Raw genomic sequence first — 24,766 nt, forward strand, 5'->3', positions numbered from 1 at the left:
GGCAAATAAGCCATCTTACAACCTGTTCTTCTAAAAATGTCATTTTGACAAAGGGATGTCCTTAAATCACTACCAAACATTCCTCAGCTATTTAATCATTCAACTTGAGTAAGTGCACTTTTCACACTTTAGTGAAAAAGAAATTTCATATGAATAGCTTCCACTTTAAAAATCACATTTTTACTTTGACACGGTGAGTGAGAACGTTTTTTACTCTCAGATGGCACATTTTAATTAAATCATACAGTGTCGTTCAGAACATTACAATAAGAATTTACTGTCATTTCAATAGCTTTGCTACTTAATGTTTAACCTTTTGCTATTAGATATAATTTCAAAATGGGAAGGAAGATGATAAATTTGGTACTTCATTAAAGTATGAACAAGAGTCTGCTTCAACTGTTTTATTGACCAATCCATCCATTTTAATGTCTTTTCGTTGCAGCTATAAGAATAATGCATTAATATTTCCTTACTTCCCCCTTTGGTCTTTTCATACCGAGCTCCATTTCATCATGTGGAGGTCAAAAAATGACATTTTAGAATAGTTCCAGAGAACTGTTGCTATCTCAAAATATTGCTTAGAGGAGACAAAGGCAACTGTGATGTTGAGGATAAAAACAGTGTCGGCTTTACTCTTTTACAGACTCATGCGAGTGAATGCTCTCACCCCATATTAGCTTAATAAATAGATGTGTCTACCATCTACAGTCAACCATGCATGGCTTCCCTTCATGGCTTATTATGGATGAAGCTGTTAACACTGTGGAAAACCCCTGTTTGTTTCAGTTGACATGATTTCTCGAGCTGATGCATTCTGTGTTGCATAAAGTGCAACGCAGACTATTGTAATTTGCAACTCCACATTAGTTTAATGTAGTTTAATGGCGTTTACAGTGTCAATAAGAAGAAGGTCATCTAGGTTTTTAAAAATTAATTACAGCAATACTGTGAGACAAAGAAACAATTAACCTTGCCAAGATATGTCTTTTGTTACATTTTTTACAGACATGCCAGATCCATTGTTTTCAATTAATTCTAATTAAATTTATGCTTCATTCACGCATGTTTATTGTTGTTGTCTTCTTTTTTGTTGTTGTTTCATAGACCAGTATATCAGGTTTTAGATATCCACTTAGACTTCTTGTGACTGTACATTTTAAGGAAATTTTCTCTAAAGGCTGTCATTGCATGTGGATACAAATAATGGAGACCAGTTTAATTAAGAATTTTTTATTTTTATATCTATTTTTATATTTATTTAGAGTGGTGTTCAGGCTACTGTTTTCCCCACATCTTTCTAGATCCCCTTTATCCCAGTTGGGAATTTTCAAAAGTGCAACTTGTTTAAAGGTAGTAACTGATCATATATTTGAGTGAACTTATCCACTTATTAAGAGCATGATTCTTTTGATTACAAAAAACAATTTTTACTTCTTTGTTTGTTGAAAGTAAAAAAAAAAAAAAAAAAAACATATGAAAAAAGGCGTGAATGTGAGCGCGAATGGTAGTCTTCTCTATGTGTTAGTGCTGTGACAGCAATCTGTCCAGGGTATACTCAGCCTCTCACCCTAAGACAGCTGGGATAGGCTCCCACTCCCCCACGATCCTGACAAGGATAAGCAGAAGAGAATGGATGGATGGATATATTTTAAAAATCCCTTCTCGCCCATGCAGGCGGTATTTATCCTTTAAGCTCGGGTTCCAGAGGCCTGGTAGCTTGAGGGCTCTGCACAGTACCTTTGCTGTTCCTAGGATTGTGCTCTTCTGAGCAAAGATCTAAGAAACTTATCCAGAATGCTCTGCACATCTTCTTAAGTTCTTCTCTCGGCCCTTGGTATTTCTCCAGCTTCTCATGTTCTTTCTTCCTGATGTCGCTATCAGTTGGTATAGCTACACCTATCGCTACGTTCATCTTCCTTTGCTTGTCCACCACTACTATATCCAGCTGGTTAGCATTCATCTCTTTGTCTGTCTGTATCTGGAAGTCTCACTATATCTTAGCTCAGTCATTCTCAACCACCCTAAGTGAGCTGTCCCATTTTGACCTTGGGACTTCCAGGCGATTCTTGGCACAGAGGTTACTGTATACAATGCTGGCCACTTATGGCATTTCATGTATGCACTGCCTGCTAGCTTCTTGCACCTTGCTGTTATGTGTTGGACTGGGGCATCTTTGCATAGTTTGCACTTGGGATCTAGCATTGTGCATACTTGTCTCTATGATATTGTGCTTGGAGCTTGTTCCCCTGCTGCCATGATTAGTGCCTCTGTGCTGTCTTTCAGTCCAGCTTTTTCCAGCCACTGTGGGATTTCTGGGTGTCAGCAAGGGAATAGAGCAATCGCCACCTCCTCTATTTAACATTTTTTAACATTTAATCATAAAATGTTTAAAAAATACAAAATAATAAAGATGGTAAATGAAATAATAATTCAAAAACAATAATAAAAGTAATAATAAGCTGTACTTATTCCAGATTATTTTGTTACAGCTTGATGTCATCCAAAAAAAAAGAGTGAACAAGACATCGATTCACTGATCCACACCACGAGGATCTACAGCAATAACACTGGAATGTCATTTGAACTGGAGAAGTGTTTTTGGATGGTAACAAAGAGGAAGAAGATAGTCGAAACTGAGGGAATTGCACTACCTAAAGGCAACATTGCAGATATTGAGGATAGCTACAACTACCCAGGGATCCCACAGGCCGCTAGGAAAGCTGGGCAATGCTGGACTGAAAGACAGCACAGAGGCATTAAACTGGTGTTTCTCAACAACAACAAGTGAATAGATTGTTTGATGCTGTGGACAGCAGATAAAAGCAAAAAGAAAAACCTGAAGGTTCATGTAATGCAGCATGTCAGCCAGAATTTTTCTAAAAATATATATATAAATGAACAGTGAAAGAAAATCATTTTGCAGGTTATTATATTTTATAACACTTTTTGTTTGCTTTTTATTTAAATAAAAAGCCCCATGTACCACATCCAGAATGCTTCATGAACTGACATATCTATTGAGTGCGTGTCCATGATGCTAATTAGGTCTAGCAGAACTCACTATGAATTTTTTATGTTTATGCGTAGGCAAATTGGTGTGTGCGTCTTCATCTATGGTATCATTATTAACTGTGGCAGAACTTTTCCTGCATGCATGCAAGTATTAATTTTTCATTAAACATATGAATAGCAGAAAATGTATAGATATGCATAGCAGGAGAAATAAAGTAGCTTTTTATACACACACCAAAATTAAGACATAATCAAGAATCCAGGGAAATGATACAACTCTTTTATTTTCTGTGTATATAAACAGAAATCTTTCGTACACTATGCTATAACTCCTGATGATACTTCATTACTACTTACTGACTTCATTTAACATAACAAAATAATCTGGAATAAGTGCAGCTTATTATTACTTTTATTATTGTTTTTGAATTATTATTTCATTTACCATCTTTATTATTTTGTATTTTTTAACATTTTATGATTAAATTGAGCTTCCTCCGAAGGGTGGCTGGCCTCTCCCTTAGAGATAGGGTGAGAGTTCGGCCATCCGGGAGGGGCTTAGAGTAGAGCAGCTGCTGCTCCACATCGAAAGGAGCCAGCTGAGGTGGTTCGGGCATCTGGCAAGGATGCCCCCTGGGCGCCTCCTGGGCGAGGTGTTCCAGGCATGTCCCACCGGGAGGAGGCCCCGGGGCAGACCCAGGACACGCTGGAGAGATTATATCTCTCGGTAATATGACACATTCGTATGTATTTGTATCTTGAAACAGAGGCAAGAAATGGGCAGAAGAAAAAGTAGATTAAAATCAGAACAGGCGAAGAAAAATTATTCAAATTATTCATGTGTCCCTGCCATGGCTTGATAGGAGATTTGATATGCTGCAGAATAACTGGATTCAGAGTACTCATCTCTTCAGCAGCACACCTTTAAGTCAGCAAATCTTTAATCCATTATTCACATGGGTAGACAGCAGAAATCTCTCAACATGTAACTTTTTTTTTTTTTTTAAAAATTGTACTTTTTAGACACATGTCACTGGAATCCTTTCTAGTTAACAGACAATAACAATTCTAATTTGTCTAAAATACAGATTTCCCAGCAAAATTTATGTATTTTTTTTCCCATTTCGAATAGCGTGGAGGATTATGTCCAGCCAGCTCAAAGCCAATCAAAAAAGGAAAAAGATAATGGTCGGAGAAAAATGGAGAAAGAGAAACACAAAGAACATAAAAAAATAGTCAAGGAAAGAATAATTTATAATCTTTAATCTTTTATGTACTCTGTGAGTTAATCACAGTCTTCTGAAGTCTTGGCTGCAGCTCTAACATCTTTTAGATGTTACAGTAGCTGTTTAAAGGCAGCATGTGGTCTTTAGAGCCTTTGACTGCTGAGGTTGAAGTGAAGACAAACTTTGTATCACCCAATCCGTCCATCAGTGTCTTTGAGATTTTCAGTATGATGCGCAGTCACTGGGACTTGCTAATATACAACTATTTAGCTGGAATAGAAATTGGTTAGAATATGTATCAAGGTGTGAGTGAAGGGGTAAAGGCGGACATCTGACCTATATCCAGAATTGGCATAAAGATATTATTTCAGAGGTATGTTACATTTTTCTAAATGAAACAAATTTAATTCACAAAACACTGACGCTGACCTTCCCTGTCATACACAGCCAAAACACAATGCTTCACTTCTGGTCAGGCTAATATGTGTAGAATAATAGGGATAATACTCCAGAGTCAAAGTATTGCTTAAAATTGGAGCTAACTAAATATCGAAATTACTTTCATATTGGATGATTTCCCAATTGACATCCAGTTTCAAACTGAGTGCCAGTAAGGACATAGATTGCCTTTCTATAGCAAAAATAATATTTCATAAACTTTCACCTTCTACATAATGCAGAAGGAAAAATCTTAAAATTGTTGGTTTTTAAAGAAAATAATTTATAGAATCATCCACACTGGTGGTAAACCTGTTGCTTAAACCTCTTGTTATTTGCAGTTACATTGCAATTGTGGAGGACTGTTTGCTTCCACAGAGAGTTCATCCACCATCGTCATCAAGAAAATGAGGGAAATTGATAAATAGAATACAATTGCCAACGTATGTGAAAACCATGCAATCAGCCAATATTGCCTATATAGGCGTATATGGAAATATATATGGGGATTTTAAATATCATGTACTTTGTACCTCTAACCTCATCTTTAAAGTTGAGGTTAGTGGTTATTTCATTTTATGAAATAAAAGACATTTCATAAAATGTCTACATCCTTGTTTTTATTGCCAACAGTTAGGAAACAACACTGGTATATGAGGATTCTAAACATCACATTACAGGGAGTGCAGAATTATTAGGCAAATGAGTATTTTGTCCACATCATCCTCTTCATGCATGTTGTCTTACCCCAAGCTTTATAGGCTCGAAAGCCTACTACCAATTAAGCATATTAGGTGATGTGCATCTCTGTAATGAGAAGGGGTGTGGTCTAATGACATCAACACCCTATATCAGGTGTGCATAATTATTAGGCAAACATCCTTTCCTTTGGCAAAATGGGTCAAAAGAAGGACTTGACAGGCGCAGAAAAGTCAAAAATAGTGAGATATCTTGCAGAGGGATGCAGCGGTCTCAAAATTGCAAAGCTTCTGAAGCGTGATCATCGAACAATCAAGCGTTTCATTCAAAATAGTCAACATGGTCGCAAGAAGTGTTTGGAAAAACCAAGGCGCAAAATAACTGCCCATGAACTGAGAAAAGTCAAGCGTGCAGCTGCCAAGATGCCACTTGCCACCAGTTTGGCCATATTTCAGAGCTGCAACATCACTGGAGTGCCCAAAAGCACAAAGTGTGCAATACTCAGAGACATGGCCAAGGTAAGAAAGGCTGAAAGACGACCACCACTGAACAAGACACACAAGCTGAAACGTCAAGACTGGGCCAAGAAATATCTCAAGACTGATTTTTCTAAGGTTTTATGGACTGATGAAATGAGAGTGAGTCTTGATGGGCCAGATGGATGGGCCCGTGGCTGGATTGGTAAAGGGCAGAGAGCTCCAGTCCGACTCAGACGCCAGCAAGGTGGAGGTGGAGTACTGGTTTGGGCTGGTATCATCAAAGATGAGCTTGTGGGGCCTTTTCGGGTTGAGGATGGAGTCAAGCTCAACTCCCAGTCCTACTGCCAGTTTCTGGAAGACACCTTCTTCAAGCAGTGGTACAGGAAGAAGTCTGCATCCTTCAAGAAAAACATGATTTTCATGCAGGACAATGCTCCATCACACGCGTCCAAGTACTCCACAGCGTGGCTGGCAAGAAAGGGTATAAAAGAAGAAAAACTAATGACATGGCCACCTTGTTCACCTGATCTGAACCCCATTGAGAACCTGTGGTCCATCATCAAATGTGAGATTTACAAGGAGGGAAAACAGTACACCTCTCTGAACAGTGTCTGGGAGGCTGTGGTTGCTGCTGCACGCAATGTTGATGGTGAACAGATCAAAACACTGACAGAATCCATGGATGGCAGGCTTTTGAGTGTCCTTGCAAAGAAAGGTGGCTATATTGGTCGCTGATTTGTTTTTGTTTTGTTTTTGAATGTCAGAAATGCATATTTGTGAATGTGGAGATGTTATATTGGTTTCACTGGTAAAAACAAATAATTGAAATGGGTATATATTTGGTTTTTGTTAAGTTGCCTAATAATTATGCACAGCAATAGTCACCTGCACACACAGATATCCCCCTAAAATAGCTAAAACTAAAAACAAACTAAAAACTACTTCCAAAAACATTCAGCTTTGATATTAATGAGTTTTTTGGGTTCGTTGAGAACATGGTTGTTGTTCAATAATAACATTATTCCTCAAAAATACAACTTGCCTAATAATTCTGCACTCCCTGTATAGTTTGCATCTAAATATCATGTCACGAACGGAGCCACATCTGCGGAGTAAGATATCAGCATACTGCTGCCGTTTAGCCAATGAGCGGTGAGGCAACCCATTCTCTTCACCTCTTGAGATTGTGCTGGGAGACACGGCAAACATCCTTGCCTGTTTTGATCTTTCATCCTGGAGGATCTGGACTACCTGTGCAATCTCTGAAGGGTCTAGGTATCACTTCAGGCTACCAGTAGTGACACTGACTATAGCCAAATGCAAAACTAGTGAAATAAATGAACACTAAAGCAGCTGAAACTGATCAACTAACCCCTCTGCTACTTAACTGACCAGATCAATATCCCAGAAATGTAACTGATTTGAAGCTATGCTTTGAATAAAAAGTATGCCTTTTTTTCTTTTTTTCTGAGCAGTGTGTAATAAGCTAAAGTTATTATTATTATTTGACCTACAGAATAAAAAACATGTTTCAGAAATGCCATTGCAGCCTATCAGGAGAAGCTGCCCAATTAGATTATGACTTTAGTCCCACTTGTCCTGTTAGATTACACCAGGGGTTCTTGATTGTCGAATAAAATTAAACTCCTGCCAGACTGAGTGGTTGTACAGGAAGTTGTCAGTAGCTGGGACCTGTCAGTATAAGTTAGTTCTATTTACCTTAACTCTTTGTGTGTGTGTGTGTGTGTGTGTGTGTGTGTGTGTGTGTGTGTGTGTGTGTGTGTGTGTGTGTGTGTGTGTGTGTGTGTGTGTGTGTGTGTGTTAAACACTTTGCTCCTGTCAACTGCTATCTCCAATAGAAGCTGCCATTCGATTTAATCAACCCGACATACCAGGTGGGACAGAGTTAATCAATCTAGCTCAAGCTGGAGGAAAAGAAGCTGTTCTGTGGCTAGATTCAGTTTGAATTCATCATGCTATGAAAACCTCTAAGGTTGATGGGGAAAAAATGACGGGGCATGAGAGGTGATATAAAACCATATGAAGAAATACTGGATTACATTGTGCAGAAATACTACAGACACTGAAAGTCCAGAGGATGTTCTAATAGGTTAACTTTGCACCTTTGCAAGTGTAAAAGAAAAGAAAATACTGCCTCCACATCAGCTGCTCACGTATTCTGAATCATGTTATGACTCATGGTCCTGTGTGATTCAATGGGTACAAAAACAGTAACAGTTCAGTTAACAGTAAGAGTTCAGCACTTGTTCACCATCAAAGGTAAAGGCAGCCAACACGAAGTTCACTGACACCATGAAGACCAAAGTCTTTATGCAATCCTGTAAAGGTTAAGAATCCATTAGGTGAAGAGGATAAATCCAAGTGTCACTACGGCCAAATTGCAGAATTTGTAAATCTAAGAGCATTGGTTCATGCAGACTAAAGGTTAATAACTTATATGCCATTGGTTTACAGCTGTAACTTTATCTGATTCAGTTCCTGCTCACATAAGAAAGACATGCATAACTTTCATCCTCAGCAAGAATTATATATTATATCAAAGCCTGAGTGACCCCAAAAAGCAGAAACGGAAGACTTTATAGACTGGCTGATGCAAGCTACTGTAGAACATACAACAGCTAAAAAGCCACACGTCTCACATCTTTTGTCCTTTTGCATCAATTTTTAGTGCATATTTTCTGTAACATCAAATGCATGTACTGTAAAAAGTGAACTATAGGAAACAATTTTAGACCAACTGTCACAGCAGCCTGTGTTTCTATACAAATGTTTGCATTTACCTAAGGCTTATTCACTTTGTCTTGGTGTGAAAAACCTTGAGGAAAGACAAAAGTGTTCGACTGGATGAAATAAACATGAGGAGCACTTGTTTTATATATCATCTTGGATCTAATGTTTTAGCCATATCAAACTGATTAGAGCCTTGTATCAGAAAATTGGGTCAGTGGTATGATAGTTTAGCTGGCCTCTTAGTCTGCTCCAGTCTAAAGGCTGATTACAATTGGGAAAGACAGAAGGTGTGTGCATATGTTTGTGTTTCAACCATCCAAAGATGTGGGAAATTAATCCAAAAGAGTAAATGAGCCATGTTACTGAAACTAAGGTATAGTCTAAAATGTAAAACAGGACATTTGATCTGTATGGGTTTGTATCTAATTACACATTTTGATATAGTTGTTACAGAAACATGCTAACCTACGCTACCTCATGCTTCCTGTCTTCCTTTTCCATACGTCTAAGGGGAGCTGATAAAGTTATGTCACCTTGAGTTTATTCTACTAAAATATGTTTGAATGCTAAAAATAATACACAGCAAAATCTTAAATTTTTCAAGCTTTGAGTTGCATTGTGGGTGCTGTAGACTAAATGTTTTGACAAGGATGAATGAGCAGATTAACATGCACATACTTGGCCAGCGTTATTGATTTTGATTTTGTGCTATACTACTTCACAAATACAGTCAGTCCTGTGAACTAGCTACTTTCATGTAACCCCGTCCATCCTACATGTGTAATATGCATTTCTCCTTGTATCAAACGTGCCCTAACAATTTGATGGTCTATTTATGCTGCAAAGTTTCCCATCTCTCCCTCTGGCATGTCAGTGTCACTGCTGTTGCATCACTTCCTGTTGTTTCCATTCCTCCACCATTTCCACCACTCCATCTCTAGGCTCCAGGGAGGAATCTTTACCCATTATTCCCCAACTTCTATATGTAACATATATGTGCGGAAGGATGAGCTCAGAAACTAGATGCCAGGTTCTAAATATATTCTATTGTAATCAATCATTTCAAATGTGAGTAATCTGACTGAACAGTGATGTCTGAATGCAAAAAGAGAGCCCAGGAGGGGAGTGAAAAAATAAAATATGACAGTTTTTTTTAATTAATAGCAATATGTGTAATTTGTATTGTTGTGTTTTGTATGTGCATGTGTTTCTCTGCTCATCAGTATTTCCTTAATATGACAAGTAAGAGAAGTGCCCAGGTTTTAGCATAAGTTCATGTGGTCTGCACAACCTTTATGGGGAACACAAGTTAAAACAGCTTAACAAAACTGAAAACCCCCAGATAGAAATAATAGGTGTGTGTGAGTGAACTTTATTGCTGTCTATGTTAGTCAGAAAGTGAAGTACACAGTACGCACTATTAAAGAAATGGTGAAAAAACTGGCAATAAAAATGTTTGGCAAATTGTATTTTTTGTGCTGTAAATAAGGCAAGACAGCAATGCTAGGAGAACATTTTACTTCACAAGTAAATATATTTAGTTTATACCTCAGTACTGGAGACGGCTGTATATTAGTACCCTCAAACGTTAAAACTGATACATTAAAACACAACCAAAGCCTAATGATCAGTTTAGCTTATGTCCAGATAAAAGTAAAATTCCGTTTCCTACATAACCAACTGATTGCTTACATATTTCTGTGAATATAACTTTACTGTATAGCTTTCTTGGTTGGTATTAGTCAGATGCAGTGTGTCTCTGCAGGCTGCATGTATAAAACATATTCCTTCAGAAGATAAATTATATTAATATTAATCCAAAAGACTTAATGTAACTTGATCCAGACCACATTATGTGTTAAGCATAAATTCCTATTGTGAGCTAACCAGGTAAAAAGAGAGCCACCTTTTGACACTGAAAACTGGCTGTATGTTCACCATACCTCTTTAAGCCATTAAAGATACTCACTTGGCAGTACATGCCTTATAAAGTGAGTTAAGATCACAGTTCTTCTGGCCAAATTTTGGGTTAAACCATTGCTAAAATATGCTGGGTTTCTGTAAAAACTGACAGTTTTTAGTATGAAGTTGTAGGTCATGCACTGCGCTTGTGGATGAGAGATATATATAAAAAAAAGTACAGCAAGTGCAAGCACCAGGAGACTTTTACATCTTTTCTTTGTCTCTCGAAGGACCTCTCATGTCAGATGATTCACTGTTAACCAAGGAAAAGATGAAAAGACTTTCCCCCTCAGACAGCAAAACCTTTTCTGACTCCTTTCCTGGGTACTGTGTCACTGCAAGTTAAAAAAAAAAAAAAAAGAACTGAAATGGAAAAAAAAACAAGAGCTATCTATACACTGAAGACTAAATGAAATTATTGCATCATACAGGATGAATAAGTGATGATTTTTAAAAGTCTCCCATTTAGTCAATCTGCCAAAAATATTCTCAGTCTGCAGGGGATGGACACAGCAACATTAATGTCTGTTGTTATGCCGGCAGTCTAATGTAACCTAATGCAACATCACTGCAACTATGTGAAGCATATAATGGTTTTGGTAAAACTTACTGTAATGTTAAGATGCCCTTATTCATGTGTTTGGTAGCAGTTTAAATGTTATTTCAATCAACTACTGACCGGGGTCTCTTCTAAGAACCGTGTTGCTTACCAGCCTCCACGCTCTCACTTCTGCCTGTGCCATTTTGATATTATGGCATTTTCTGTATCTGCTCTTCATTGTTTCTGTGGCACGAAGAAAGAATTTTCCACAAATGTTATATGTTTAAAAGTAACCTAGTCAGTTTTGAAGATTAACAAAGACTAACACTGAGCAGTGCTGATTTTCTAACACTGGAATAGTTCTAACATTTTGAGTTATTTTCCAGTGTTAGAAAATCAGCACTGCTCAGTGTTAGTCTTTGTTAATCTTCAAAACTGACTAGGTTACTTTTAAACATATAACACTGTCAAAAGTGTTAATTTAACACTCAACAGTGTTGTATTTAACACTCAGAGGTGTGGACCCATATAGACACTCTCCAGTGTTAATTTAACACTGGAGTTTTTGCTGTGTATGAAAAGATGAAAGGATTCCTTCCTAAGACGGAAACTTGTAAAACTTTTCTTTGTGACAGTTTTTGGACAAGTGTGACTGTGCCTCCATCTATGAGAGTCAGAAGCCTGTCGACTATAGTTTTATTTATGCGCTTTCATTTGACTTGCTTAATATTTGCTTGTTTAATCAATGTCCTGTTTGGCAGCATTGTGGTGGAACAGTAGATTTTTGTTATTTACCTGCTTGGAGGATTTTCTTTTTTTCTAGAGTTCTGCTTAACTGCATTTAATAAATGTGCGTTATTGTGAGCTCAATGACAGAATTGTACACAGAAATTACAACAGAGCTATACAGTACTTACTGATTGTCCAGGTTCACCGCTGTAAGCACTTGTGGACTCAAGACTTTTTAAGTCTTGAGTAAAAAAATTTAAAAAGAGACACAGTAGGTCTAGTGTGTGTGAGGACTTATTGTCTTATTGCATTCTGCTAAATGTACAGTATGTCTTAGAATATAAAGGTTTCAGCCCTTTGTGACACCAAAGTGAAAAAACAGCTGATGTCACATTCTGACTGTAGACAAACAGTACCAAGTTTTAAGCGTATGTCTAATCTATTCAGCTGACTTTGTTTCTTTGTTCTCAAATCCCAGACTTTTCCAAGCTGCTAACATTTTTTGGTGGCACAGTGTCTCATTTCGCATATTAATACACTTCTCTGTGGTTTGCTCGCAGAAACAGCAGATTGGTGTAAACTAGATGCACAAACTGTTTGTCAGCCCATGTCTTAACTGTCACTTTGTGTGTCAAAGCTAGATCAACTTGTGCCTCACAGAAAGACTGGCTCAAAGATTGAACGCAGCTGTGGGAGTTGTTGCAGGTTCTGTTGTTTGCTCTGCAGGTGTGAGTCTAAAACCATAAAATATACATGTATGCTATTTTTTCTGTTTATACATAAGGGGATACAGTGCACATTAGATGAATACCACCCAAACCGTAATCTCCTTATTGCAAGTTATCTTGAAAACTCCACTGCTGTGTGAAATATAAGTATTTGGGACAATACACTATATGTTTTAAAACATATGGACACAGAGGGTAAGATAAATTGCTGATTCTCACATTCAGGATAGTGAGGAAGTATTCAAATGTCTGCAGGTCTCTAAACCTGTTACACCCTCAAGATTATGTAAAAGAGGTGTTGCAGCTTCTATACACGGGATATAAAGGTGGATAAAATATCTTCACAATGAAGCTACAAATTTACAATCAAGCATTTATTTTTTCATTCACTGAATATTGTTCCAATTCAGATTTTTAACTCGATTTCGAAAATATATTCATCCCCATCTAAACAACCTGTTCACAATACTCAAATTTGCACTTTCAGGTGTGATTTTGACAGCAAGTGTACACAAAACTTGTCTGCGGTCCTGCTGTACTGTTTCCACGCAGGATGTTGTTCTGCTCTAAGTGAAAAGCTGAACAGGATGATATAGAAGGACACATAGGGCAGATTTGTGTATGGAGGGACAGAGTGTTCCTCGGTTTCATTTCACTTCAGGCGACACTGGCCAACTTGTGATCACCGACGACAGGGGAGCCGAGAAATAAGTCATGATGTGGTGGGTTCCAGTGGCAGAAGCTTTCATCTTTTGGCCGCACATTTCATGGCACCTCTCTCTTGCGCACACACACACACACACACACACACACACACACACACACACACACACACACACACAGAGAGAGAGAGAGAGAGAGAGAGAAACTCGCTATACATGCAAGTCCACTAGACACACACTTTGGGTGGAAAAAATAAGAAGAAGAAGAAGAAGAAGAAGAAAAAAACTAGGACATCAAAAGTCCCGAAGGCTTTGAGCTACGATTTTTTTGCATAATCAGGAAAGAAACTGAAAGAGGGAGAGAAGAAGATAGAGAGAATGCTGTAATTAAATTAGTGCATAAAGAAAACGAGGAGGAGAACATGGGAAAACACGGATGAGCTCTATCAGAACAGAACCAGGGTAGAAGCACCAGAGTGAGAACACTCCTGATTAAAGTCGATTATTGATAGGGCTTCTTAATTTCCCCCCTCTCTTCTGCGGAGTATTTAAAAACACGCGCACTGCCTACAGTTCAGCTGGTGTCAACAGGGAGGGGGGTCCCTTTGAGATAGAGGGGGAGGATAAGAAAAAGAGAGCGAGCAGGAGGGAGTGCATGCAGACTGAAGTTCTGCCTCCCTCTTCCTCTTCCTCCTCTGCTCTTCCATGAGGAGAGAATTACCCATCCAGTCTGGAACCGGTGTGGGGAAAAATGCTTTTTCTTCAGGCTATATTGAAGAGAAGGCTGCTGCAAAAAGGTAAAAAAAAATGAAATGTGTATTTATTTCATTAATCTTCATTGCTTGACTTTTTGTTCACTCTTCTGCGCATTCTGCAAACTTGAAGAACCCAGACCGCCCGGGGCTACTTTGTCGTCTCAAGTCCGTTGCCATCGATCACATTTTGATTGCTCTGACTTGTAGGCTGCTTGATGCAAGTAGCACAATATTCCCCTACTGGGCACATATTTCTCACTTTATATGGGCGTTAGTGGTTCCTTTATCGGCTATCGTAGACAGGAAACATATAGAATTCAGTCATTATTAATATTTTTAAATCCGAGAGAGCGATCTTTTAGCCTTGTGGGTTACTGGTTAGACATCATATCTAAAAACAACCCTCCACCTCCCACAAACATGAGCAAATAAGTCACCCGACTTTAATTGTTGAGCATGCCGATAAATTTACAGTTTGGTATCTCGATCTTCGTGATAGTAAATGGTTCACTGTGTATTTTTTGTATTTGTATCGATCATAGAAAAATATAAACAAAATTAATTTAAAGTTAGTTATTTATTCATCGTGTCACTTCTCGCTAACAGATGGAGCTTTATGATAGCTATAGTCATCAGTTTTGAGATATGATTATATGATAATATACTTATTATAGCCTTTTTTATTTTTTTTTATTTTGCTCTCATCGATGTAATGCAGTATTTCTAAGATTCTGTAAGTCAGTGTTGAGTTTCAAGGCACTTTAACTTGATGGGTTTGAAGCTCGGATAATATTTCTTTGATCTTAATTTGTCACCTCGTGCAGCGTGGCACTGAAAGTTCGTTTTAAAGTGGCCTCCTGGGATGTTTTCTCCTGCTGCTTTTTTCAGTTTTTGCACCGATGCAGCAATATTATTACGTCTTTCAGGGATTTCTATCGTTGGTTCAGTCGTCTGCATGCGACGCTCCTCCAGTCGTTTCTGTCTGTGTTGGTAGGAGAGGGATATGCAGTTTTTTTCCCTTCTTTTTTCTCCCTCTACTGCTGATTTATTTATGAATTTGGAAATCTAATGCTTTGAAGTGAAGTCTGAAGACGCAGTGGAAAGGGAAGCAAATGGGGACAAAACGCCGCCTATTGGTCTGACAGGGCGCACTGCACCTCACCCTGGGGTTATTATGACAATAATAACAATCTGAATACCCAGCGGAAGTGAAAGACGAAGTTGCTTTACTGCACCGAAGTTTTAAATATAAATCATCATATTCCCTATTTTTCGATCTAAACTAAAACAGAGTTTAGCCTGTGACACTTGTAGCAAACAAATCTGATATTTTACTGCAGCGGTTTCCTCAGTCTAAACTGCCTTCCACACTCACAATATATACAGTTTAAAGAGTACAGTAAATGAAATACTCCAGATTTAACAGATTAGGATTACATATATTAATATTTTGAAGTTAGATACACTATGACTAAATTAGATAGATGCTCTCCAACAGTTCGGAAAAAATCTGTAATAAAGATCAGTGACGCATGCCATTGTTCAAAGCTAGGCAGGCATGTAAAATTAAATTCTGTCTGCTAAACCTTACATAAGATATTGTGCCCCATGCAAGATTTAAACTGGAACACTGCTGAAAGTTTAAATTGGATGTTACTTTAACTGGAATTTCTAGAGTAACATAATGGGCCAATAATCAGTATTTATACATAGGGTATCATAAAATTTTAATTGTTCACTTGCCTCATTAGTTGGTAAACAACTCCTCCTGTTTTAGAGTCTCCCCCATTAAAGATTTGATTCAGCTACATTCTAATGAAACAGTGTTTCATTACAAGCACTGCCAAAGGCTTTTTCATTGTTTAAAAACTGACATAATATTCTTTTTTTCACAATAGTACAGCAAGAATATGAGCAAAGTACCACTGCATGTTTTTGTTCCTAATTGGCTATAATTTGTTTGTTTGTTTGTTTGTTTGTTTGTTTTTATTTATTTACTTATTTTTTTAATAGAACCATAAAAGAAAACATTAAAAAAATCTTGTTGAAAAAGTGTGCTTTGTAACATATGCTCTAAGGACTCAAGCATCTACTTTTTACAGGACACTTTAACTTACATATGTTCTTAAATAAAACATCAATAAGTATAATACAACAGTTTAAACACATAAAACCATTAATGTTTATATTTTTTTTCCCTGTTTGTAGCTCAGAGATCTGAATTAAAATCAGATTATTATTATTATTATAGATGTGTTTGGCACAACAGAGCATTCAGAGCTGTCCTGTCTGGCAGGATTAAAAAAAAAATCAGATCATCGTCTTCTCTGTGTTGTTGTGGGTTAGCAAGATGTATCTCTGCCAAAACAAGGAACCTATTTCTCTTGCACTTTCTATATTGCTCCAAGTTAAAACTGTTCCTTTGTTCACTCTCAAAAAACCAAGACCCTCTAGTTGTTGATGCAAAATCTGGTGTTTGTCCACAATGTAGCTCAGCGTTGTAGTGCTGCAGGGGCTACAGGTTGTCTGTTATTTCTTTTCTTCTTTCCTCCAGAATGTCTCACTGCTGACTTGTAATTCCAGTAGTCAAGTCAAGTCATCTTTATTTATATAGCACATTTAAAAGACATCAAGTGTCGGCCAAAGTGCTGAACAGAGGGATAATATAATAAAAGAATTAAAATAGAAAGAAAACATTTTAAAAAAGAATTGTAAGACATTTAAGAGTATATAGCATATAATATACATGCAAATATGTTGGCACATACATATACAAAACTGTACACATTCACACACAAGCACACATATGTGAACATAACGTATATACACAACATCGTCCAATAAGATAAGAGACCAAATAGACAGAATAAAAAAGATATCAAAGATATCGGTACCTTCAGATTTGCCTGTGAAGTCACATCACATCCATTACACAATGATCTTCGGGGACTAACTAACTAAGGACAACTGTAGCTTTGAAAATTGATTATCATTTCTTCAGATAGCTCATGGTTATTTTGCTGATAAGTTGCCTGTTGGCTGGGAACTTCTAGCGTGCCTGACATTTCTCCAAGTTTGAACAGTATATCTGCAAGTTCCAAAGGGAAATATATCACACTTATAAAGACCTTCTGCTCTTTATATATGAGAGAAATGGGAAACAGTGTTTAAAGAACTCTTAAATTTTTAAATAATGAAAGAAAAAATGTTCAAGAATATGTCCACTTCATTTTTTGAATCTATAAAAGTGCCATATTCTCCAATAATTCTCTACTATTCTCAAGTAGTCTGTTTTGCAAATAAAGAATAATCATTTTTTATATCCTTAGTCAAAACAATTACAGGAATTATACTTTTTTTTATAATATGTAGAAAGAACAGAAATAAAATGAGTATATTAGGCCATTTCTTGTTTTTGCCTTTTTGTCCCTTTAGTGTCATCACAGTGGATCATCTGTTTCAACCTTTTTGATTTATGATCTGGAAATTTAAATGAGGTTTTATATAGTCTTTTTCTTATATTTGCCCAGCCTGACTTAAGCCTCCACATTTATCAGGCCTGTGCAAAAGCCCGGTCATGTAAAATTGGGTCATGTGAACTGTTTTAGTTAAAGGTTTTATTGGTTTTATTTGTTTTTTCACAGGAAAAAACTGTTTTTATTATTTTAATGTCATTTTGCTGTGACAGTCTGTTTCAATAAAAAGAAAGGTAACTACAGATAATACAAAGTTAAACTTCATCATATAGTGAAATATATTGAGATATACTGAGAGGAGTAGCCTCTTCCAGGATGATTTAGCATCACCTGATCTCAACTCAAACGATCAGGTTTTGGAGATTTTTAATCTATTTCAAGCTTGAAATAGACCAAATGACCAAATCCTTTCAAGAACACTGTTGAACATGTCCTGGTGGTTTGTGGTGGCTGACACTTTTTTTTCCTTTAATATATCAATACACATGACAATGACATTATACAGTGGGGCAAAAAAGTATTTAGTCAGCCACCGATTGTGCAAGTTCCCCCACCTAAAATGATGACAGAGGTCAGTAATTTGCACCAGAGGTACACTTCAACTGTGAGAGACAGAATGTGAAAAATAAATCCATGAATTCACATGGTAGGATTTGTAAAGAATTTATTCGTAAATCAGGGTGGAAAATAAGTATTTGGTCAATAACAAAAATACAACTCAATACTTTGTAACATAACCTTTGTTGGCAATAACAGAGGTCAAACATTTACTATAGGTCTTTACCAGGTTTGCACACACAGTAGCTGGTATTTTGGCCCATTCCTCCATGCAGATCTTCTCGAGAGCAGTGATGTTTTGGGGCTGTCGCCGAGCAACACGGACTTTCATCTCCCGCCACAGATTTTCTATGGGGTTGAGGTCTGGAGACTGGCTAGGCCACTCCAGGACTTTCAAATGCTTCTTACGGAGCCACTCCTTTGTTGCCCGGGCGGTGTGTTTTGGATCATTGTCATGTTGGAAGACCCAGCCTCGTTTCATCTTCAAAGTTCTCACTGATGGAAGGAGGTTTTGGCTCAAAATCTCACGATACATGGCCCCATTCATTCTGTCCTTAACACGGATCAGTCGTCCTGTCCCCTTGGCAGAAAAACAACCCCATAGCATGATGTTTCCACCCCCATGCTTCACAGTAGGTATGGTGTTCTTGGGATGCAACTCAGTATTCTTCTTCCTCCAAACACGACGAGTTGAGTTTATACCAAAAAGTTCTACTTTGGTTTCATCTGACCACATGACATTCTCCCAATCCTCTGCTGTATCATCCATGTGCTCTCTGGCAAACTTCAGACGGGCCTGGACATGCACTGGCTTCAGCAGCGGAACACGTCTGGCACTGCGGGATTTGATTCCCTGCCGTTGTAGTGTGTTACTGATGGTGACCTTTGTTACTTTGGTCCCAGCTCTCTGCAGGTCATTCACCAGGTCCCCCCGTGTGGTTCTGGGATCTTTGCTCACCGTTCTCATGATCATTTTGACCCCACGGGATGAGATCTTGCGTGGAGCCCCAGATCGAGGGAGATTATCAGTGGTCTTGTATGTCTTCCATTTTCTGATGATTGCTCCCACAGTTGATTTTTTCACACCAAGCTACTTGCCTATTGTAGATTCACTCTTCCCAGTCTGGTGCAGGTCTACAATACTTTTCCTGGTGTCCTTCGAAAGCTCTTTGGTCTTGGCCATGACGGAGTTTGGAGTCTGACTGTTTGAGGCTGTGGACAGGTGTCTTTTATACAGATGATGAGTTCAAACAGGTGCCATTCATACAGGTAACGAGTGGGGGACAGAAAAGCTTCTTACAGAAGACGTTACAGGTCTGTGAGAGCCAGAGATTTTCCTTGTTTGAGGTGACCAAATACTTATTTTCCACCCTGATTTACGAATAAATTCTTTACAAATCTTACCATGTGGATTCATGGATTTTTTTTCCACATTCTGTCTCTCACAGTTGAAGTGTACCTCTGGTGCAAATTACTGACCTCTGTCATCATTTTAGGTGGGGGAACTTGCACAATCGGTGGCTGACTAAATACTTTTTTGCCCCACTATATATATATATATATATATATATATATATATATATATATATATATATATATATATATATATAATAGCTGCAATGATGTATTTTTTAAAGTTAAAGTCATTGAAGGGTTTTATGTTTGTACATGAGGTGTATGTGATATGAAGTTTTTCATCCCTCAGTGATAAACATTTTTTCATTGCTCTGATATAATATGAGTAATACAATATGTTGTGCCAAGTCCAAGAATGCATTAAGGCAATGAAATGACAATAGAAATATGATAATTAGACATAGTTAGGATGTGAACTTTAATTACAGTTACAAGAATTGTCTGATTGATGACCGTACGGAGTTGCTAGCTTGCTGAATCTAAATGAAAGTTGATGAAAGTTGATAGATGAGTCATGTGTCTCCAAATTATGCTGCACGTTTTGCATCCTTTTAAAAATCCTTGTGACGGCTCTGAATGTTCTCTGTCACTTCCATCATATTGTTCAGTGACTGGTCTGGGAAGTATCTTCTCACCATTTGCATCTCTTTTAAAATAATTGCACCCCTGTGCTCTAACATATTACCTCATTCTGTCTCTGACTGCTAATGCTATCATCATTTATTTTGTCAGCAGTTATGCTTCTATATATTTCATCCTGCTGACTCCTACGTGTTGATATTTACCATGTAGACTTACCGCAGTCAAAAAAAATTTAGGGTAAAGTTTGGGATTTAGTTTGATTACCACTTAAACAGTCAACAAAAATGATTATGGATAAAGTTGAGTATACCAACCTGATTTGAGAAACACATAGAAACACAGATGCTGGTTTTTCCTTTTTCAAAGAATACAGAAGTTCAAATTCTCAAGGCTGTATATTATATTTACATGATTAAATTATAACTTCCCAAAAGATGTTCCAAACCTTGAAAGCCTAAATCTGTTTCTCGATCTCTCACCTTGTATTCTAATTCTTTCCACATCTAATTTCTCATTAGCATGTTTTCTCTCCTTTCTCCTGCCTCGCCCCTCCTTCCTGTCTATCCCCTTTCCTTTCCCCCTCTCTCCCTCCGTTGCGCCTCTCAGCAATGCAGATGTGCTTTCTTTGATTTTGTCACCGGAGATTAATTAGCACTTTATTAGGAGTCCTATTTATACCTCCAGCAGGGAGAGAAAAGCACGAGAGAGCGAGAGATGAGGAGAAGAAGAGAGAAGGAGAAATGGGAGTGAAGCAACAGAGGCAGAGATGAGTTGAGAAAAGACGAATTTGGTGAGATAGCAGAAAAGATGGAAATGGAGAAAGAAGCTGGCAGTAAGTGAAACAGCGAAGGAGCGAAGAGGAAAGATGAGAAAACGTGCAGCAAAAAATGGAGACGGTGAGAAAAAGGCAAGTGCAGAAATGGAAACGATCGAAGACGCCACAAAAAGAGACTGTGTAGCAATAAAAAGAGAAATGAGACATAAAACACCCCAGAAAGGTACAAGGAAGACACAATAAAAGACAGCAAGAGCGAGTCCTTCGAACTAAATAGGTCATTAGTCACACATAGGGCTCAGGATGTAAACCCCACCTCCGCTGTCTCACTGAAATGAGTCACTTCTTACAGTAGAAAAATGTTGCCACAAATATAATCCAGACAGTATGACATCCTACAAAACGAGTTGTGTGGCCACAACCTGTGGTTGGTAGATTTATGTGGGTATTAGAACAAGCAATCAATTTTCTGTTGAGTCTAGGACAGAGGAAAAAGGGTATAAGGTGAGAAAAGAGAGTGAGATTAAGGAATGATTGTAGAAGAACGTGGGAGACACAGAAGGGAATGAAATGGAAATGAGACGGGAAAGTGACAGGTGATAATTCATCATGTAAGTAAAGCATCCAAAGAGCAAAGTTAGAAAGGGACAGACATAGATGTGGGAGACAGGGAGATGGGTGGAAAAAAAGGTTATGATGTCGAGGAAGAAGGGCGTTGGTGCAATGAGAAAAGATTAAGAGAGTGGTACAGAGACCGTGGAGAGATGCAGAACAAGGTAGTAGAGAGTGAAAGGGAGCAATGAGTGATGTTTAGTGCAAAATGATATTCCACTATAGCAAGCACAGAAAACATATATAAAAGATGTATTTGTGAGACTGCAAAAAGAGCACATTCTTGTCACAATTAGGCTTCTCTGACCCTCAAACTTATCTCTGCAGCAAATGCTTATAAACTAAAAGGCATTAAGTAAAACTGATAAACAAGTGAAACTTTTAATAGGCTTTTGTTATAAATAAAATTTAGGAACATGTGTCCAATGTATACTATCCAAGCAGCAGATAACCTCTGATTTTCATATTACTTTTTTACTTGTTTTTCCAAAACGAGCTGAAAGTCTTTCACATATGCAGACTTGACGACGGTGTCATACAGGCTTAGGGTTACATCATACCACATCACATGTCATTAGGACAGACAGAGAAATTATTAAAATTGTCTTGTTATTCTAAAAATTGAATATGCTCAGTAATGTCATACTCAGAAACTGTTGAAAGTCTGTTGAAAAGCAGCTGAAATGACAGAACCCTCCACTGAGCACTCACCTGCTGTTCAGCGCACTCACAGTGGCACCATGCTGGCCGTGGGAGCTGGAGATCCCATCCAGGTGTAACTGGAAGATTGAATCTAAGATAAATAGTCAGTGACATCCATCCACATCCATGCATTTTTTTTGTCATATGATTTGATTTTTATTTATTTGAATAAAAATTTCAGTTCAAGTATATACACTGAATGTGGTTTAATGCAATCTCAGGCACATGCCTGATCAGCGCCGTGAAGATTGATATCTAGCTGTTTTTTTCTAAACTCCTTAAGATTTTATATTAAAAACTAAACTGCTCACATTGACCACTGCAGGTCAAAACCTGTGATCTCTTTATTTTTCTCTTTTGTATTCCATTAAAGGTGGTGGATATTTACAGAAAGGAAAACAAACATGGTCTGATTACTAAAGTCAATCTTTTAAACCCCAGCATAAGTTAGAATATGTGCAAAAGACACTGACTGTGGACATCTTAATTTCACTCTGGTTACAATTAGGACTGAAATAAACTGTTAGATTAGCCTGTTTTCATTTTAGCCACGCACACAATACACGTCTAACGGTTACTGAACTCTCACTCTTTTTCCCCGCACCAAAATATGTTTTATTGATGATTAGTAGAGTTGACTAAGGGATCCTATGGCTTCCCCACTTCAAAATGCCACCCATCTGTCAGGAACAAGCTGTGTAAGGACTGTCAGTTCCCAAATCTTGGCAGACTTGATGAGAAGTAGTTTCAGGTTGCACTTCAGGGACAAACAAACAAAGCTGTATCTATTTCTGATGTATACATAATTCCACAATTTTGTTGTACGTGTACAATGACAACACAGGGTTATTCTATTCTATTCTATTCTATTCTATTCTATTTTTTAATATCAGTAGTTTTGCCTGTTTTGTGCATGATACCAGGACACAAGTGCTAAGAAAAAAAAAAGTAAAGTATGATACATGGCAAACATTAAGGTAATAAAACTGAGGCCAGAAAAGAGAGATGGGAGAAACAAAAAAGGAAATAAAGGCGATAAATAAAGAACAGAAAAACAGAAATAACGGTCCAAGACAATAGAATAGAGGGTAAAATAGAAGAGAATGGGTGACGCCAAAAAAGGGTCTAAATACCCAAGGGAGGGGAGGTGGGTGTGTGTGTGTGTGGGGGGTAGTCTGGAGAACATGAGCAAGATGTAAGAGCAAGAAAGAGGGAAGGAAAACAAAATAAGACAGAAATGAAAGGTACCACTGGCAGGTTGTGTTGCATGTTAGGGTGAAGAATGAAGCACTGACAAGTGCCAGTGTTGTTTGGTGGTATAAGGCAGATAAGGGCCTGGGCTGACGTTTTCAAGAAGCACTTTCAGAAACCTTTTCAAAACCGTTGTTTGGCCTTTCTCAGCTCCCTGAGTTGGCTGCCAGTGACAACAATAACACCACAGAATAATAAAAAAAAATGTACAGCCTACAAACAAAGCAAAAACGAGGAAGAGACAGCAAGAGGGAGACAAAGAGAAACAAAGACAGAGGTTTCACACTTTTGATACTATGGCCTCATTATTTCAAGGCGTGGTTGCAAGAGACCATGGGCAGAAATATTTCAAAAGAACGTAGAAAAAGAGAGAATGAATGACAGGGGCATTTTTATTACTGTTCATGAGTAAGACAGTTGATGTTTTGAACATATTTAGAGATGTTGCTCATGCTAACATCAACGGTTAACACCAAGTTTACCTTGGAGACCTTGGAGGATGAAAAAAAAAATTCATAGGTAGATTTGTAGCGTAAGCTCATATCAATATATACATTTTATGTAATTAGTGTTGCCTTCATATATATTAGATTACATATTATGTTTTTTTTTTCATCTGTCATTTTTTTGCAAGAAGACAGTGATTTTCATAGAAGTTGAATGGGAACATGTTTTGGTTGTTTAAACAAATAAAAAAAAGCTTTCATCTGCTATTTGGGCTCGCCCTTGTAGAGTCCTTTACGTAATACAGGACTAGATGACTATTATATGACTAATGTGACTATTTCTTCCATGCAAGTCAACAAGCAACATTTCTATTTTTTTCCATAGTCACTATATATGTTTTCCAATGATGCATTCCTGTCATTTTTCCACAATGATTGGAAGGCATAAAACACAAATGCTGAAAGATCTTGGGAGTTGAGTATCTGGACAGTAGAAAAGAATGTGGTTGACTGCTAATGATCTTGGTTTCCACTGACCTTTGCTATATTCACGAGATTTTACACTGAACAAATTGTGTAATGGAGTTAAGATTTTCATCATGAATGTTTCATTCATTAAGATTGCATGTGTTATGTAAGTGTTCCTCGAGTTATTTTGAGCAGTTTAGAATAGTAATATATGAATACTATACAAATATAATACCGAGATAATAAATATGCCATCTAGCATTAGTGGAAAAATAGACTTAAAGAAACTTCTGATTAATTTAAAACACAACTTTCTTTAAGTTATTATTGCTCTCTACATAAAATATCCACCTAGAAAAAACATTTCTACTTCTGGGTTTAACCTAAATTGGAAACATGAGCACTGCAAACGGAGAGAGAGGAAAAGGGGCACAATAAAAAAGGATGAGCAGAGGGAGGAATGAAGAGTGAATTATGAGAGGACTGACAGGTAGG

At 37.6% G+C, this 24,766-nt stretch overlaps 1 protein-coding gene across 2 annotated transcripts in view; it reads left to right on the forward strand.

Annotated features, from left to right (window-relative positions):
• LOC113022170 (glutamate receptor-interacting protein 2-like) overlaps positions 1-24,766 on the forward strand; it is a 181,780-nt gene that overhangs the window by 75,217 nt on the left and 81,797 nt on the right. The window contains exon 1 of one of the 2 annotated variants that reach the window (XM_026167300.1): positions 13,395-14,027. The exons of the other annotated variant lie outside the window; for it this stretch is intronic. Coding sequence (XP_026023085.1) covers positions 13,982-14,027 — 46 coding nt within the window. The 5' untranslated portion in view covers positions 13,395-13,981. Of the gene's footprint in view, positions 1-13,394; positions 14,028-24,766 lie in introns of those variants that run through there. 2 annotated transcript variants of the gene reach the window in all.

The sequence above is a fragment of the Astatotilapia calliptera genome, chromosome 5 (assembly GCF_900246225.1).
Source record: "Astatotilapia calliptera chromosome 5, fAstCal1.2, whole genome shotgun sequence".
In the NCBI taxonomy this organism is placed as follows: domain Eukaryota; kingdom Metazoa; phylum Chordata; class Actinopteri; order Cichliformes; family Cichlidae; genus Astatotilapia; species Astatotilapia calliptera.